This window comes from Culex pipiens, chromosome 1, assembly GCF_016801865.2.
Source record: "Culex pipiens pallens isolate TS chromosome 1, TS_CPP_V2, whole genome shotgun sequence".
Classification (NCBI taxonomy): domain Eukaryota; kingdom Metazoa; phylum Arthropoda; class Insecta; order Diptera; family Culicidae; genus Culex; species Culex pipiens.
In genome coordinates, this window is record NC_068937.1 from 17,755,169 (window position 1) to 17,774,196 (window position 19,028).

At 33.7% G+C, this 19,028-nt stretch overlaps 2 protein-coding genes across 2 annotated transcripts; both read right to left on the minus strand.

Moving 5' to 3' along the window:
* Positions 1-372: 372 nt before the first annotated feature.
* On the minus strand, positions 373-12,271 carry LOC120421430 (protein GPR107). Its single transcript, XM_039584640.2, has 8 exons — positions 12,090-12,271; positions 11,907-12,017; positions 11,692-11,837; positions 6,664-6,919; positions 6,209-6,597; positions 5,756-6,146; positions 1,187-1,353; positions 373-1,127 (listed from the first exon to the last, which is right to left on the minus strand). Exons 1-8 carry the CDS (start codon positions 12,186-12,188, stop codon positions 983-985), a joined length of 1,704 nt encoding a protein of 567 aa, XP_039440574.1. The 5' UTR covers positions 12,189-12,271; the 3' UTR covers positions 373-982.
* Positions 12,272-12,846: 575 nt separating this feature from the next.
* On the minus strand, positions 12,847-19,028 carry LOC120421418 (U3 small nucleolar RNA-interacting protein 2-like). The gene is made up of 3 exons (XM_039584625.2): positions 18,881-19,028; positions 18,054-18,814; positions 12,847-13,494 (listed from the first exon to the last, which is right to left on the minus strand). Exons 1-3 carry the CDS (start codon positions 18,929-18,931, stop codon positions 12,873-12,875), a joined length of 1,434 nt encoding a protein of 477 aa, XP_039440559.1. The 5' UTR covers positions 18,932-19,028; the 3' UTR covers positions 12,847-12,872.

Genomic DNA, 19,028 nt, shown 5'->3' on the forward strand with positions numbered 1-19,028 from the left:
ATTTTAGTACTATGGCTTGTTTTTTAATTCCAAGCTTTTTTATTTTTTGACTGTTAAAATTTTATGATTTATAAATTTAAGAATTTCAAAATGAAACAATCTTGATATTTTTAATTTATAAAATACGTCCATAAGTTCAAAAATTTAGCTATTTTATGTTTAAATGTTAAAATGTCAGAATTTTAGAGTTTATTAATTTGGAAGACGTTGAATTTCCTGACCTGTCCATAAATTTCCTCCAGACTTTTTCATCCGTTTTCATAAATCGACACCATGTCGAGTCTTCTGGGAAATCTTGTGTAAAGTACGCATTCACTGAAAATAGGGAATTCTTCAAAGCGATTGCCAGCAAAAGCCAAAACCCAAAAACACTTATTAGTGAAACTATCGGTAAGTTTTATTCACATAGGCAAATTCTCAAAAATCTTGCTTAATTTTGCACTTTCTCACTTATTTTTAACTCACCTCGCGTGCTTCAAAAATTTTCCCCCATCTTTGACACGGAGAGTTTTTTTACTTCTTATTTGTTTGTCTAAAGTGAACTTCTTTTTATCAAACTCTTTTTCGTGAATTTTATTTCTTTAAGTTTTTGGTCACAATATATCTTCTACCGGCGAATATCTTCTTCTTTCACACAGAAAGAGCGCAACATTTGAGAGTTAAATCACAGAAGAAGCAATTTCACTGTTTTTATTTGTTTTATTAAATTAGCTTAGTTTGCCTGCGGTTTCAAAGTGGAACGACGAATTCAGTTCGATCTTAGTAAAAAATAAAAGAAGGTACAATAAAATTATCATAATTGTATAAGTTCTCGTTACATAGTTTATGTTTTAGATGGTTTTGCTTTGTTATAATAATATTAGCCTTTCATTACTAACTTTTGTTTTCAAATCTGCACTGAGCGGGTTATTTTTTCCCCTTTTTGTTTTGGAGTTTAATGAATACATGAACCTGTGAAGTGTTAGTTAGTATCGAATGGAAATTAATCGTACTCGTGCGACGATTCCCGCTTGCTGATTAAATTCTCCCGCTCGTCCTCGTTCGACTCGTGCACCATCGTGGAGCCCGGCAGCTGCGAGCGGTTCGTCACCTTGCTGATGCCCTCGGTCAGGCCCGTTTGGGTGAGACTGTCGAAAAAATACAAATTAATTCCTTTAAAAATACTCAAATTAAATTAGTTGCTTACACTTCCACCTCCTCGTCGTCGTCGTCGTCGTCGCCGCCGCCGTGCATCGAAAAGTATGGGTTTTGCGAGACGGGGCGGAACTTGTAGCCCGTCAGCACGAAGAACACGTACGTGGCCATCTCCTTGAACATCTCGTCCAGCCAGGCGTACTGGAAGGCGACCGTTATCTGCGAATGTAGAATGTTAAGTAATTTTTAGTTTTCTTTTGTTTAATTTAGAGCTGCATTAATGCTTGAACATTATTTTTTGCTCAAGCTCAATTCATTTCAACGAATTATCTCTGCGGTTAACTTTACGCGGTAGGCCTGGCCGCTTTTTATGTGTGCGATATAATTCATTCGTAACAATACCTTTTCTGACAGAAGCAAATCACGATTTGCTGAGTTCGTTTTCATACGTAAAAATCACTTTGTTTTTGTCTACCCAGAAATGAGTATACCCGAGCAGACGGAAATAACTTGGAAATAACATTTTTTGATATTTGAAAATACTAGGCCAATAACATTTTATGTTATTTATAACAAGATTTGTTATTCGTCGTAATGAAATTTTTGTTATTTGATTGTAATTGTAATAACAGACTAATAACACTTTTAGATTATACTTCGAACAAATTTTGGTTATTTTAACAACTAATCCGATCATCCACATAACAGTTGGAGGTATTCTTCAATAACAAAAAATGTTATTCCCAAGTTGTTTTGGATTTTAACCAATATCAAATAGTAACAAATATTGTTATGATAACATAAAATGTTATTAAACTCTTATGCAAAAATAGATATTTCAAGAAGATTCCATAACACTTTCTTTTATTTTAACAGTATTTGTTATTGAAATGGCATGCATTTTGTTATTACCGTCGGTCCGGAATGAAACATCTGGCAGATTTGAGTGAATTTTAACGAGAACCCAAAAAGTAGAGTCCTAAATAGCACGACAACACCGTCAAGTAAAAAAAACTTAAAGAAATTCAATAAGTTAAAGACATTCCCAAAATTATAAAAATTCAGAAGTTAAAGAAATTTAAGTAGGGCCGTCGCAAATATTTTTTTAAGTTTATGTCGCCCCCATTTGCATTGCATTGCAATTTTCTGTATTGATAATCATATTCAGCATGTTTGGACTCTTTTAACGTATGTTTTAATAAATTTACGATGTACAACCAGCCCGGGAGCATGTTGACAGCTCCCATACAAACTGAGCGTACCCCTCTTTGTGGGCCCAGTGGGCCTAAGATGGCGGCCTTCGATATTATCTAGCCAAACTTTTGAAAATGGCGAATAGTTTAAATAAATAAAGTGTTTGCCTTGTTTCAGTTTATAACGACAAAATATGCAGTCTAAAATCATTTTCTTAAAAAACTTGTTTAGAGATACGCCACGTTTAAATATTAGTCTAGAACAGTTGAAGTGAGCGGGTCACGAAAGCCGTCACGAAAAAAAGTTTCTCATGCAAAGTTTGAGTTGCGTATTTATTGGGCGGACTCCGACGAGGCCCACTCGCCATCTGTCGGTGGATACGCGCAACTCACGAAAACTGTCATGTTAGGGGACGGCTGTGTACAACACAGCAAAAACGATTTCATGCAAACAAATCAAACATGAATTTCAATAAATTTCAGAAGTTGAAAAATTTATGAAATTTAAAAAAAATATTAAAAAATGAAGGGTTAGAAAATAGTACATTTATAAAAAATATAATTCAAGGAATTAACAAGGTTAAGGAATTAAAAAAGCTAAAGAAATTCAAGAAATTTAAGTAGTTTAGGATCCAAGAAACTCAATAAATTTTAGAAATTTAAAAATCAAGATTTAAAAAAAAATTCTAAATATTTAAAAAAAAAAAGTGTAAAACGAGTTAGAATTGAATGTAAAAAATTAAAATAAAAAGTAAAAAATAAGAAATATAAAAAGCTTAAGAAATTTGAAAAATTAAAAAATATTGTAATAAATAAAAAAATAGAAAAAACTTTTAAGAAAAAAAACAGGAAATTAAAAAAGTTTAAAATAAAAAAAAAGAAATTTTGGAGGTTTATTTTTTTTAGAAATTATAGAAAATCCAGAAATTTATGAAGTTAAAGAAATTTTTAAAATTTTAAGAATCTCAAAACAATTAGCAATTTTGAGAAGTTCAAAAAATAAAATAAAAATCAAGAAAAATAAGAAATAAAAAAATAATTTTATTTGTAATTTTAAACAATGAGCAATTTAACTCATTTTGGAAATACAAGAAATTTAAGAAATTCAAAAAATCTCATGTTCATTACATTCATTACAAATCTCAAAAACTCCAACAAATTTTAAAAATTAAATATAATTTTAAATGTAAAAGAATTTAAGAAGTTTAGGAAATTTTTAAAACTTTTTGAGAAGTGAAGAATAAAAAAAAACAGGAAATTTAATGATGTTTTTTTTATTTTTGAAATTCAAGCAAAACAATAATAATGGGCTTTTTTAAAATTTCTTAAGCTTCTTAAATCACTTGGATTTCTTAAATTCAAGCAAAACAATGTAAAGGGGCCAAAGCCGAAGTAAAAAACAATGAGTCTGTCCCGCTCGTTCCTAATGTAAACATCCACTGACGTAAACAGGACAGACTGTTTGTTTACATTGCGGCTTTGGCCCCTTTACATTGTTTTGCTTGAATTTAAGAAATCCGAGTGATTTAAGATGCTAAAGAAATTTTAAAAAAATCCGGAAATTCAAGAAATTAAAAAAATACTGAATAATTTCAGAAATAATAAAAGAAAAAGGAGAAAATCAAAAATAAAGAAACTTAAGTGATTCAGTTCAAAAAAGGTAGAAATATCAGAACATTACAAAATTTAATAGGATCAAGTAATTTTCGTAAATCGAGAAATTCAAAACAAACAAAAAATATTTTAAAAAAACAAACTACAATTTTTTTTTTGAAAAATAAAGAAATGAAAAAAATAACGAAATTTTTGAGTTTAATTTTTTTTAAATTATAGAAATTCCAGAAATTTAGGAAATTTAAAATATTTAAGAAATTAAAAACAATTAGCAAATTTAAGAAGTTCTAGAAATAAAAAAAAAGAAATATTAGAAATGCAAACAAAATGGAGAAATTTGAAAAACATTGAGCAATTTTTTTTTTTGAATATTCAGTTTAACCAATTTAAGAAATACAAGAATTCAAAGAAATTAAAAAAACCAGGAAGTTAAAAAAAATTGAGCAAGCTTTAAAAATAAAAGAATTACAGAAATTTAGTAAATTTAAAAAAAGCAATTAAAGAAGTTCAAATTGGAAAATTGTACGAAATTTAAGAAATTGAGAAAAATCAAGAAGTTTAGGAAATTTAGTATTTTTTTTTAATTTTTGAAATTCCGGAAATCCAATAGAGTTAAGAAGTTTAAGAAATTTAGAAAAAAAAATGGAAATTTAAAAAAAATACAATGTTAAGAAATTAATAAATTTTTACAAATAAAAAAAAAATTAATAATTTCAAAATTAAAAATAAATGAAAAAATGGTTAAAATAATGAAACTTTAGATAATCAATTAAATAAATGCTAGAAATTTTATAGTTTCAAGGAGTAAATCAGAAAATTTAAGACATTAAAGAAATATCAAAAGAGAAAGTTCAGAAAATTTAAAAAAAATTGTATCTTTAGAAAATTTAGAAAATTATAAAAAACATTTAAAAACAATAAATCTAAGATAAAACTGTTGCAAATTTAAAAAAAAATCACTCCCTCCTTAAAATTGGCGCGAAAAATAAGGGGAAAATTTGTTTTACCATCAGGTAAAATTAATTTAAAATGAATTATTCTGCCTTTCGAATAATTTTAGGCATGCATTTATTCAGTTTATTCAAAAATCATTTAAATTATAGTGAATTTAGACTTCTTTTCCTTTAAAATTTTAAAGTCAGCCTAATTGCACATTAACTGTACGGGAGTAGATGAATATAAAAAAGGAAAACAAATTGTCAGACTTTCAAAGTCCAACAAAGATAATTATAAAAAATCTCACTCATTCAACACTATTTTTAGAGGTGAACAAAGATGGACGCTATTTTGAATGTTAGAATCTAGATTTTTTTTTTTGAAAACTTAAAAAAAAACTCCTGAAGAATATTACATACACTTTTTACCATAGGTTAGGCTTAAAATTCAATTTTTGATTAAGAGTTCACAGCAACCAAGGAAGTCGTTGTTTTCTTATTCCAAAACTGAAAAAACTTACGGAGCCAATCTTGCAACAATCTGATTGTAAAATTATTTAAACTTTGTTGTAAATTATTTAGTAGAAAGAACTTGAAGAGGTGAATAAAAAATTATATCGATATTTCATTTAATTTTAAAGATACTAAAATGTCTGAAACAAGAATCTAGGTGCAAAAGTTCTGGTTGATGTGTAATTTTTAAACGAGCGGTTTTCGAATGATGGAAGGCACTTATTTTTTCCAATCGCGTTTTTTTGCGTTGAAGACCCTTGCCCTAACAGGACCTTCAATTTTTCGGTTTTTCTGGATTGACACCCCACCAGAAATAGAGCCCTCAGGAAAAAGTTCTTTGCCAAAACCGGCAACCTGGAAACTCACCTTCAGCAAATACACAATGATCCGGGTAAAGTAGATGTAGCACACGATCATGATGTAAAACTGCCGGAAAAGCTTCAACTTCCTCAGATTAATCGCCGCCTTCCCGTCCGTCCCGGCCGCCTCTTGCAGGTGCCGAATCGACCAAACCACCGGGAACAGAATCGCTCCACAGCACAGCAAATCCACCAGTATGAAAATGTCCCGCCAGGTGCTGTGCTCCTTGTCGCCTTCCTCACTCTCGGCGATGATGATCTCCGCCACGTTGGCGAGCACTTGCAGCGGAATTACGATCATGAAGAGCTTTTTGTCCTTGTCCGCGAGGATGTGCTTGATGAAGGTCCACCCGGTGCCGATCAGCACGATCGTGATGAACAGGACCGCTCCCTTCAAGCTGGAAGCGTTTTGAGGTTTAGACGATTTTTTTTGTTAACGATGTTCTGCTAAAATACTCACAGATGTGTCACGTAGTACAGGATGGCCCACGCCTCGACGTGCTCGCCCTGCGTCTCGATAAAGTGATAGTTGATGGCGTGGAACATGAGCGAGAGTGACTTCAAAAAGACCAGCACCGCCATCAGGTAGTGGATCTTGAACACGGGATGTTTGCTCTTGCGCAGGATAAACACCCAGAACAGGCCGGACAGGAAGAAGAGCAGCGACATCATGAAGTAGAGCGCAGGGAGGGGCATCTCTCCCGCGGAGAGATAGTTTCCGCTGTTGTTCTCCTCGATGGTGACGTCGAATTGAAGAGGGTATAGATTGCTCAGGTCGTAGTTGGGGCAGCTGTGGAAGTACAGGTTGTAGAGACCCTCCTCGGCCTTGCTCGCGACCCAGACTGCGAACTGCGAAAAAAAAAATGAAGTTTTAATTCAACATCCCAAAAGCAACTTAAATTAAAAGAATCTCACATTAAAGCTGCAGTACTTGAAGGGGTCGCGCTTCTCGCAGCTCAGCGAGAGGTTAAAGTTGCGGCAAACCGACGCTCCGGCGGACTCGCCGGCCACCGGCGACGCGATATCCCGACGTTTCCGGCGCTGCATGTACATCGACTTGGAGTCGCTGACCTTGGCGAAGGACTGGCGCTTGGAGCGCAGCGCCGGAATCTGCTTCTGGTCGCGGTAGATGTGCACGTTCTGCCACTCGCTCGAGCAGTTCAGATGGACGCTGGTGGGAAAAGAACAATAATTAATATAGAAGAGTTCAAGGCGATTGAATTTCCCTAACACGGACGTTAACCCTGAAGAATGTCTTCTGTTTGTGGTTTCAGTGGTTTCACTTCAACAGAAAGTAACCTTTCTAGACAATTGATTCGTAGTTGTCGCTTTGTTTTCCCAGCAGAATGCACTTCAATGCAGCGAAAATTCTCTTTTGTTTCCAGTTCACTGGTTGCTGCGATGAAATCACATTTATCACCGCTGGCAAACGTCAGCGGTGAAAAAGCAAAGGCGACTTGATCAATAGATTGGTGCGATTTTTTTGATATTGCTTTAGACTAGCATGTTCCTGCTGCAGCAATTCGTATTGAAATTGAAAGGTTTCCATCATTCGTGTTTTTTCTACAAAGCAACGAACGCAAACTTTTTCCTGATTCTTGTACGCAATAAATCTACACTTTTAAAACGGTCTAGAATGTTTCTTTAGGAAGCTAGTGTTACGAGTGAGCCTATCCATGTTTCCAAAATTCATTTAAGTTGGATGAGTTATTCCAGGAGAACTTGGTAACTTAAATCAGCTTTAGGATAACATTCCCTAATAAGTAACCAAATCGACCTCTCCAACACGGACGTACGAGTTAGTAACTTAATCGACCTGGATCCAAAAATTTCTAACCATACATATTCTCATATGTAACTGTCAATAAGGCTTGTTCAGGAATTTATCACTGTCGATCGGTTAACACTTTGAGATTTGAGCACACTTATGTTTCCTAAAGACCACTTCTATTCTCGGAGGTTCTCCGTCGTCCATGACCACCTCTTCTGCGAAAATCTCCTTGTTTCCTTCGTGCGACTACAAGCTGACGCAGGAAGCTGCGGTTTTCCAACCGGTATTTCGGAGTTGTTCCGCAAAATTGATGAGCCAATGCTCCAAAAGACAGTTGCTGTCGGGCAGGACGGATTGGATTTGAAACAAGTGTTAATAGGATGTTTGGAACCAAAAACGATATTTCTAATACTGGCAACCATGCCATTTGATCTTTACAAATGTGAAGATCACCTTGTATGCGACCTTGCAATGGCATAGCACAGACAAACAGACGTAAATCATTGAACAAATTTGATCAAAATCCATCAATCACTCAAAAAAATTTAGAGTTAATGGCAACTAGCACAATCTGGTGGCCAAAACTAAAATTATGCATTACTGTAAAAGTTTGCAAACAGCAAAATTTTATTTTGAAATTTTTAATAGAAATAAATCTAATCTACTGAAAAAAATTTCAGGGTTGTTACGAAGAAGTTGAAAAAAAAATCCGCGCCATAATAAGAAAAATAGTTTTGCGGCAAACACACGAGAGAGTTTCATAATATTTTTTTACGAAAAAAAGAAAGTGTTTGAGAACAAAAGTTAAATTAAATTCTGAAATTTGTATGACCCAATATCACCTCGAATAAAGGAACTCGTTTTATGTTTAAGGGCTCCGTTGAAAAAAAAAAAAAAAAAACAAATATCACAAACGTTTAAATAATATAGTACGCCGAAAATTGTATGGAAAAAAATATTTTTGCTGGGATGAAATTAATCAGAGGTAAAAACCATAACAATAATTTTGGCAAAAAAAAGAAAACAAAAATAGAAATTTTGCATTTAGAAATTAAGGTATTGAGACTAAATAAAATTTTAACAGAAAAAAATTAAAGCGAATGAAATTTTTTTATTTATGATTCTAGGGATTTGGTAATTTCAATGCAGTTCGTATCGAAACAAAATATTTGTATTATTTTCTTCACAAAATTTCTTTAACCTAAAATATAACTCCAAAAATGCTACAAAGTTATCAGATTTTCTGTAATCTAAGATGGTGACAAAAATAGAAGCCAAACAAAAATAGATAGTAGCATTTAAGAATTAAGAAGTATTTCAATTTTAAAAGGTCCAAAATTAAAGAATTCTGCTGTTTTTTTTTTGAGGTCCAAAATTTAAGAATTTTGAAATTTAGAAATTTAAGAACTTAAAAGTTTGATTCATTTTTTAATTTATACTTTTTGAAAAAATCCTAATTTTTTAATTTTTAAGTATTCTATACTTTAGATTTTTTTAATCTCCGATTTTTACATTTTTTGATTTTTTTTAACTTTAAGATTCAAAAATGATTTGAATTTCTGAAATTTGGAATTTTAATTTTGGCTTTCATAATTATTTTTTTATTCTACGTCTATATTTTTCTATGGGTTGAATATCATCAATCAAAAATTTTTTGTGTTTTTGTGAAATTCCGTTGTACTTTGATTTTTAAAAAAACTAATGATTGCAAAACAACTGAACAAATGCATTTTAACACACTTTTTTTTTATTCAAATGTGAAAATCATGGCTTGTAATTTCAATTTTCTATTTTTTCATATTTTTTTTAACTGTACTGTATAAAACATAGACTTCAAAAAATATTTTCGAGTCTAACCCTTTCAAGCCTGAATTTTGAAAAAAATATTTTTTGAGTTTATTATGGGAAAATGGTTCTTATGACCATACGAAAATTATAGGCTACTTTTGAAAATTTTCATTTTTGGGTCATCTATCTAGCCTGAAAGGGCTAAATAAAAAAACATAAAAAAATAAACAAAAATATTGGAATTAAAAGTAAAAAAATCAACTACCAATTTGACGGATGTGCGACAAAAGGTCGAAAGACATAAGGTCGAATGGACAAAAGGTCGAAAGTGGACAAAAGGTCGAATGGACAAAACGTCGAAAGGACAAAAGTTCGAATGTAAAAAATAGAATAAATAATTATAATTATAAACTTCAAAAAAAAATCTTGAGAAAACTATTTTCTTACAAACAAGTCTGATTTCCTTGTTTGTCGTAATAATTTTGTAAGTTTTTCCATTCTTTCAAACATGAGCTGTTCTTACAAAAAAAAGTTCGACTTCTTAAATATTTTTTAAGTTTTTATTTTATTTTTAAAAACAACCTATTCTTGATTGTCAAAATATTTTTGTGAGTTTTTCCATTCTTTCAAACATGAGCTGTTCTTCCAAAAAAAAGGTCGACTTCTATAATATTTTTTAATTTTTTCTTAAATTAAACAACATATTCTTGACTGTCGTAATGATTTTGTGAATTTTTCCATTCTTTCAAAAATAAGCGGTACTTTTATACAAGGTAAAGTAAATAAAAGCGTTAAAATCAATACTTGTGTTTTTAGGCTCAAATCAAAAGTTTTGTTTTGTAAAGTTTTTTTTAATTCGACCTTTTGTCATTTCGACGTTTTGGCATTCAACCTTTTGTCCACTTTCGACCTTTTGTCCATTCGACCTTATGTCTTTCGACCTTTTGTCATACATTCCAATTTGACTACCTGCAATTCTGGCAACATGTTTCCCCTATTTTGTCATTTGTTTTTCATATTGAAATGGATTTAAATTAAAAAAACAACTTGGAGATATTCAATGATCACGTAACGTTTTGAGAAAATTTAATATATCTGACGAAAAAAAAAACAAATAACTTTCAAATTTTAAAAGCCTTATTTGCGAAATTTTTAAACATACTGTATCACTCAATGCTTTAAACATCATAACAATTATGCTAATATCGAACATTTAAAAAAATATTAATTATACATTATACATTAACATACCGAAATTCGGTTATGAAGTTCATTATTGTTCATCGTACAACCGAAATTCGGTAAAATTTTGTTCATTTTGACAGATGGTTTACCGATCTAAACATTACCGGTTTTTCAACTACCGAATTCGGTTAAAAAAATCTTAGTGTGTATATTCAATGATATTTTGCAAATTTTTGGTAGTAGCATAACTGTTACAATGTATAAAGTGTTTTGTGATAATTTGTGCATCAAAATAAACTGATAAATTCAAAAGTTAACACATTAAAATTTTAAATGTAAAGAAATTTAAAAACAGTAAAAAATTCTAAGATTGAAGCATACATTTAAATGAACGGCAAAAAATTAAAGATTAAAAAATATATATTTTTTTTAATTTAAACACTCAAAAATTTAAAATTTCTACATTTTTAAAATTGAAAAAAATAAAAAATTATAAATTTAGGCGATCAGAAATTTAGTAATAAATCCCCCGAAAACTTTTTACAACCGCAAATTTTGGCAGCATTATCTTAACGATTTTGACAACAACGAACCACAGAGTAACCCAGAGTGATCAGTCCGAAGACAAGTCATTTAATTGTTTGGCTCCATAAGGTTTGCTGGTAGCAGGCGTGTGATTTACCTGCGATGTACCACAAATTTGAACCAAAAATCAAGAGGCAGTGGTGACTCTGTCTTACTCTGTGAACGAACTACTTCAGTTGAGTGTTAGCAATAAAATGAATTAAATATTTCGGACGGTCGTACCATTACACCTCCGACTCCCCTATACGTAGTCTACTATGATCAGATCTTCATCGTTTTCCATTAAATTCTTGAATGCACTAATAATCAACGTTGCCAGATTATTTTTTGGGAAATCTGTATTTTCTTAAAAATAAATCTGTATTTTATCTGTATCATGTCAAATTCGAAGCCATAGAAGATTTTTTTAGACTTTTAACAACAGATTTAAGCTTTCTAATCATATTTAAGTATAATTCAATTACTACATTATTGAAATTTTCAAATTAAATCATTTTTAAAAAATCTGTATATACAGATTTTGGTGATTTTTGGGATCAAAAAATCTGTATAATACAGATTTATCTGTATATCTGGCATGGCTGCTAATAATGCAAATAGCAAAAACAACTTACACTTCATGCTTCAGATCCATCACGAAAAAGACGATCGGTCCGCTGCGCAGGTTCCCAATCGGATCCCTCAGAATGCAGATATCCTGGTGGGTGTCCAGGTACGGATTCATAGCGTCCGACAGTGTCTTATCCAGCGAGAGGCCAAACTAATTTAGAAGAGAAACAAATTTAATAACTCATCAAAATTTCAAGGGTTTTTTCCCCCTCAAACTCACAATATAATTCTCCGAGCCCGGCTCCACCCGGAAATCCGTCACCTTCACGTCCAGAATGCCACCCGAGTAGAACCCGAACGTACTGAGCGGAATGTATCGTCGTAAATCATCCTGCAAAACAGTTACGAAAAAAAAACATAAGTTTCGCTTCCCAAGAAGAGTCACCAACACAAAATCTCTCACCCGAACTTCCAGATGATGTCGCCGTCCGACGGCGGTTCCCACGCACAGAACCAGCAGCAGACTCACCCAGCGGCCGCACAAGCCAGCTGGCGGAACCATATTTGCGTTTTTCCTGGAAAGATTTTCGCGTAGTACAAATTTCTGTGTGCGCTGGCAAGTTTCGATTTTTCACTACGCGAAGGTTGTTTTTGCTGCCTTCTTTGTGGGTTGTCAAAAAGCGGAGGGGGGCGTCAAATGACAGCAGCTGTCACGAATTGTTAGGGTGGTCGTGGAGCCATGCCAGATATACAGATAAATCTGTATTATACAGATTTTTCGATCCCAAAAATCACAATCACAATCACATCTGTACATACAGATTTTTTAAAAAATATATTATTTAAAAATTTCAACAATTTAGTAATTGAATTATGCTTTAATATGATTAAAAAGCTTAAATCTGTTGTTAAAAGTCTAAAAAAATCTTCTATGGCTTCGAATTTGACATGATACAGATAAAATACAGATTTATTTTTAAGAAAATACAGATTTCCCATAAAATAATCTGGCATCGTTGGTCGTGGTCGCCAACCTTGAATAGAGCTGTGCCGACAGTGAGTAACTTTTACCCAAAATTTAGCTTGATGTTATTCGTGCTATTTTGGCTTGTCAACGAAATTCGGTGGCCAGCCTCACAACATAAAGTTCAACGCAAAGATGATTCGTTAATATTTATTTAGTTTGAACATGATTGTGATATAAAAAAAATAATCAAATATTTATTCAAGCCCAAATCAACGATATTTATTCAACTTTATTCACACTTTTCCTCTTCCCCTTCTTGCTCTTCTTCTCCTCAACCTCCACGACCTCCAACGGAACCACAATCGTCCGGTTCTTGGCCTGCTTCAGCGTCCACCACCGCCCAAGCCGATGTTCCTGCCCAACGCAAACAAACAACCGCTTCCCATCGCTGCTAAACGCCAACCCATTGACGAACCCCTCCACTGGAATCTCCATCAACGGCTTGATCACCTTTCCGCTCCCCACCAACCGCCACAACCGGACAAACCCGTCGCACGACCCCGACGCGATCACGTCCGTGTTGAGCAGCGACGCGACCGCACTAATCCAGTTCGCCTCCCCATTGGCCACACTGCTCCCGTGAGCCAACCGGACCGTGTCCATCGGCTTCTTCCGGCCGGAACTCCACACCGACAGCGAGCCGTCCGTTCCGCACGACACAAAGTGCTCGTCCCCGATCAGCCGGACGCACTCGATGCTCTCGACCGGCGGGCACTGGTACACCAGCTGGGACTCTTCGACGATCTTCCAGATGCGGATCGAGGCGTCGCTGCCGCCGGCGGTGATGCAGCGCTCGCGGGAGAGCGCGTCGATGGCCGTCACCGGGGACTGGTGGCCGTAGCTGGAATGAGAGGGAGATGATAATTTTAATAAAAAGATATATTTTATAGATACATCTAAATAAATCAAAGAAGTGTAAAACAACAATTCAATTATTTTTAAACTCCTTTTTTTACTATTATCACTTGAAAATGTATTTTTATGTTTTTTTTTATTTCGTAAGGAACTGCGCTAAAAGGTGAACATTATATGAAGCCTAGAAAACCTATGGTTGAACAACCACGACAACTTTGTATACTAGACAAACTACCACCTGACTGCCAGCTGACAGAGCAGGTGCCCTGTGGTAAAACGGAACCGTCGCGTTTTGGTTGCATTTTTGTCAATAAGGAGCTAAAGTTGAAATTTTATTAATCAAAAATGTTTTATAAAACAACATTAAAATATTTACGATCGGGTAGGGAGAAAGTATCTGTTCAATGAATTGGGTCCTAAAATGAAGCTTAGATTGCTGATATTATTGTTTACAGCGATAAAGCTTATTTTTCTGAGCACAATGACCCTTTGTACGACCACAAAGAGTTAAAAATTGATTTTTCAATCAATTTTGGAAAATTAACCTCGCGGTCCTTCTTGACAGAAAAGCTCATACTTGACAGCTCGTTCCAAGGGGACCATAGTTGATCCATCAAAAAAATGTTGTCTTTTCAAAAAAAAAAATTGCATTAAAATGAAAAAAAAAGTGATCAGAAATGGTTTTATATCGTGTTTTTACCGTAGTACATTAAAATTGACATAGGGCTTTAGTACCCAATTAAAACGGGTTTTTAGCGCTGATTTTAGGACCCAATTTTCGTCGAATTCTGAGTGTAAAATGCACTCCAATCTGACCGTTGCCTCATTTACGCATTTCTTAGTAGGTTCGGTTTTGACGAACACTAAGTGATTTTGAATGTGCGTGCACGATAGCGCAATGACGCCGAGTTTCTCACATGAGTTTATTATTATTTTTCGTTCAGTTTTAAAACCGCTTTCACATTATTTAAATTTTGAGAATGTTTAGAATTTTATGTTTTTGGTTAAATTATGCTTTTAGTCTGTCATTCGAAACAATTTGAAATTTTCAAATTTCCAAACGTTTCAAAATTTGATAATTAAAAAATCAGCTTTTCATCTAATTAGGATTCTTCAGTTTCATAAGTATTCTTTTAATAAAAGATGTTTTTGTTAATTTTATTTGTTTTTGAATCATTTTTCTATTCATAAAAAATTTCAAATTTAAAAATCTTTCCTATTTTTATTATTTTTAATAAAATTTCTCGATTGTTTTTAACTTTATTCGATTTTTTTTTTAATTTGGTATTAAACCATTATTTTAATTAGATTATCCGAAGCCTCGGTTGTTCCAAGTTTCGCTTATTTATTATTATTATTATCAATCATCAAATCATGACAAAAAAAAAATCTCGTTTTTTTCGAGTTCTGTGACCCAATTTTGAATAAATTGAGTACATTTTAAATCAAAAAATGCAATTTTTTTCATTATGTTATCACCACCATTTTGGCGTGTTTTTTTTAATCCTCGTTTTTTTTTGGAAATATCAGTTTTGATTGTTCTTTTTTAAGAACAGTTTCGTTCTGTTTTTTTTTTCAATTTTAAGTTCTTTTTTTAATTGTATTTTTTATCACTGGGACTTTTGGAACACGTTTTAAAATTTTAGTTCTTTAATCTCTTGATTTTTCATATGATCATATTTCATCATGATTTTTTAATGTTTAGATTTTATTATTTTTTTTCATTAAAAAATTTATGATTTTTGCATTTTTTTGATTTTTTTAAAATATTTAGTTTACATTTTAAAAATATTACGATTCTCAGGTCAGAATTTAAAAAAAAATTGAATTTTATACGAGAACTATGGGTAAATTTCTTCTACCATCTGCAGAAAACCGAGAATTCGAAAATCTAATTCTGGTGGACACCCTGCTTCAATCAGTACTTAAAAAAATAAATTTTATGTTTTTTTAAGCGAATAAATGAACAAATTATCACAATTAGGAAAACGTAACAACTTCAACAAAATAAGGATATTTTTGAACACATTTTTTTTGTATTTCCTTTTAACTTATCAATTTTTAATGTTAAACAACGTTTAGGTTTTCCTCGCTTAAAAAGGTATTCAGCTTAAAAAGGATTGCATTTAGAAGTCTGTGCAACTTTTTAAATCGGTAATTAAATTTTAGAATTTTTCAGTTCTGTTTTTTTTGAGTTTATTTTTAATTTTTCTCAGATATTTTTAGTTATTTTTAAATTTTGCTCAGATATTTTAACCCCAAAAAAATCTTTTTCGTCATTTTGAAAAGGAAAGAAAAGCTCTGTTTTGTAAGCGATTCAATATAAGGCTTTCTAGTCAGAAATTTACCAACACATTCGAAATTTTTTTTACAAGGCAGCTGCGGATTTGTTTGCATCAGATTTGCTATCTTTTTGTTGCAAAACTGTTTTGTCGGGCTACATCTAGCTAGTTTTTGTTCGACTGACCGCCCAATATGTCAGCCAACATATTTCGCAGGGCTGTGACAGCTCGAGCTCGATCATTGTTTGCATCAGGGCACTGTGACGTGAAGTTCGTCATTTTTGGGTTAAATTATATTTATAAATCGTTTTTGAAGTTTGCGAATTTTAAATTTTATTAAACATAGACAATTTTTGATTTGTTATTTTTATTATTACTTTGGAGAATATTTTAATTTTTTGACAAGCTTAAACTGTTAAGACTTTCAAGCCCAGTGAAAAGAAAATAATAATTTTATCCAAAAATGACGAACTTTTCGTCACAGTGTCCTGGTTAAAACAATGATTGAGCTCGAGCTGTCACAGCCCTGCGAAATATGTTGGCTGACATATCGGGCGTTCAGTCAAAAAAAAAAAAAACCTAGCTAGAAGTCGCCTGACAAAACACTTTTGCTAGAAAGAGATAGCAAATCTGATGGGTAAAGATTTGACTAGAAAGCTTTATAAGGATTTCCAGACAAATGAATTTACCTGAAAAACGAGTATGTTTAAGGCACCGTGCAGTGTGGAAAACAAACAGCTGTCACTTTCAAAATACACCCAGTTTATTTTTTAACCTTCTGTTGACTCGATGTCAGGCAAGTTTTAGCAAATGTCGATCTGTTGTCTGGTCGCCAGTAAGATTCACAGTTTTTTTGGTTATTTTAATTTTTGCTTCTCAGATTGAGTGTCTAAAAACTATAAGCGTTTTTAGATTATAATCTAGATTCTCATCGTTTTTTTATATTATAAATTTTTCAATTAAAATCTCCTGGAAAATTTAGCCATATTTTCAATTATCAAAATTATAAAATTAATAGTTTTTGCCTTCCTCACTTTAATGAGGAAAGGCTATAAAATCACTCGAAAAACGAACTTTTTAGTTAGACCTCCTAGACCTACCTTCATTTGTACATATCGACTCAGAATCGCCAGCTGAGCAAATGTCTGTGTGTTTGGCTGTATGTAGACATGTGTACCAAATCAATGTCACTGGAATATCTTGTCACAGGCTCAACCGATTTTGGCCGGAATGGTTTTAATCGATCCGTCTTAACGTCCTCTAAGTTGCTATTTAAATTCATGCAGTTTTCTCATGTATTTAAAAAGCTATGTTAAAAAAACTGTTTCATATTAAATTAAAATTATGGTAAAAAGGGTGGTTTTTTCATGAAACCCTAACATGTTATATATTTTTAGAAAGCATATGAGAAGACCTTTTAAGTGGAGTAAGAATTTTCAAGATTTGACTTATCTATCTTAAATCACAAGCAGTTTTAAAAATGGTCTGAATTCACATAACCTCAAATGGTCGGGTCTGATCGCCACGAAAAAGCCGTGTAGAGGGATGCCATTTTCCTCAAAGGCCGTGTCTGTATAATCTTGACAAAAAGTCTGTAGGAAGTCTGTTTTTTTTTTACTCGTCACTTATTTTTATTAGGACCTCTTAGGTGCTGCGATCACGTTAGGGGAGATCCATAAATCATGTGGACACTTTAGGGGATTGTAATCACTCTATAAATGAGAGGAAGGCACCAACCATCTAAAGGAGGATTAAGTTTTTTTTTTTTCAATTTTTCACTATTTTTTCGTCGTTTAATTTTTTTTTTCAATTTATAAAAATATATTATCATTTTTAGTTTTGACATGAGCTGGGAAAAATAATAACATTTGGGATATTTTTAAATATGTTTCAATTAAAAAAATTAATGGAGTAGATATTTTTGATGATGTATTTTTTTTTTGGTTATGCAAATTTTTAGCGTTGCATTTTTTTAAATTATTCTTTGAATTTTTGAAATACTGAGAGTTGAAAGTTTAAAAAATCAAAACTTAAGAATTTAGGAACAAAAAAATTCAAGAAACAAATTAAATTTGATAATGATTGATAGCTTTTTTTTGAATGTTTGGTTTGAACGATTTTGGCAACATGAAACTAATAAAATTTAATATAAACTTCGAGGTGTAGATTTGAGATTTTTGTGTAAATTTTAGAATGGATTTTTCTTGAACATACTCTAAACTGAGACATTCCGCACCCAAAATAAATAAAAATAATTACTCACAGCGTCTCCACATAAAGCATCTCGTCCAGCGACCACACCTTCACCGTCCGGTCCTTGCTGCACGAGTACAGCGTGTGCGTGTTCCGCCGGAACACAACCCCGGTCACTACGTCCGAGTGCCCACTCAAGCTGTTCACCCGCTTCAGCGTTTCCCCGTTCAGCACCTTTATCTCATCGCTTCCATCGGCCACCACCAAAAACCGCAAATCGTGCGAAATGGCCAACGCCTGAACGGCCGTCCGCTGGGGCTTCGTCGCCGCCATCCGTTCCCCCGTGGCCACATTCCACCGCACCACAATCCCGTTCTTGTTCGCCACGTACAGAAAGCGATCGTCCTCCGTCAGGCAGAGGCACGTCGGCGACAGATTCTGCTGCTTGTGGCGCAAAGTGACCGCCCGCTCCAAATCAAACCCCCGGTACGAATCCGCAACCTCCCGGTACAACTTCCCGATGCTCTCCAGATAGTCCTCCCTCAACGCAGCCGAAACGTTCCCCTCTAGTTCCTCCTCCGCGTCACGATCTTCCGCCCGTTCCCGTTCCGCCTCCTCCACGCCCTTCAGGTACTTCTTGGCCAACCGCAGCCGCTTGTCCTGGGCCGTTTCCGCCAGGCCGTCCTCCTCGTCGTCAAAGGTGAACTTGCGGGACGCGTTCGCCAGCGTGCGCTCCTCCTCCTCATCGCTGTCCAGTTCCTCCTCGGATTCGGGGTCCGCTTTTTGCGCTGCCGCCTTGGGCTTCTTGTCTTTTTTGTCCGGCTTTTGGAACTGAGCGAAAAAGAGTGAGTTGAAATTTAGTCAATTTCCACCTAAACACCACTTAAATTAACTCACCTGTCGTTTGGTGGCCGTTCGGGGCTTGCCCTTGAGGAAGAAGGAGGACATTTTGCGCTGTTTGCTGCACTATTTTCAAACAAATTAAACTATTTTAAAAGTTCAACAACAAAAGGAACGACCCGCAACGTGCCGAACCGAAACGATA

What these genes read in the sequence shown, in the direction of transcription:
- LOC120421430 (XM_039584640.2), bottom strand. Translation starts at nt 12,188, where the DNA reads ATGGTTCCGCCAGCTGGCTTGTGCGGCCGCTGGGTGAGTCTGCTGCTG. An exon ending in CGGGCTCGGAGAATTATATT is followed by an intron (nt 11,838 to 11,906) that starts GTGAGTTTGAGG and finishes CTTCTAAATTAG; the next exon opens with TTTGGCCTCTCGCTGGATAA. An exon ending in CTGTACTACGTGACACATCT is followed by an intron (nt 6,147 to 6,208) that starts GTGAGTATTTTA and finishes AAACGCTTCCAG; the next exon opens with CTTGAAGGGAGCGGTCCTGT.
- LOC120421418 (XM_039584625.2), bottom strand. Translation starts at nt 18,931, where the DNA reads ATGTCCTCCTTCTTCCTCAAGGGCAAGCCCCGAACGGCCACCAAACGA. An exon ending in GAACGGCCACCAAACGACAG is followed by an intron (nt 18,815 to 18,880) that starts GTGAGTTAATTT and finishes TTTTTCGCTCAG; the next exon opens with TTCCAAAAGCCGGACAAAAA. An exon ending in ATGCTTTATGTGGAGACGCT is followed by an intron (nt 13,495 to 18,053) that starts GTGAGTAATTAT and finishes CTCTCATTCCAG; the next exon opens with CTACGGCCACCAGTCCCCGG.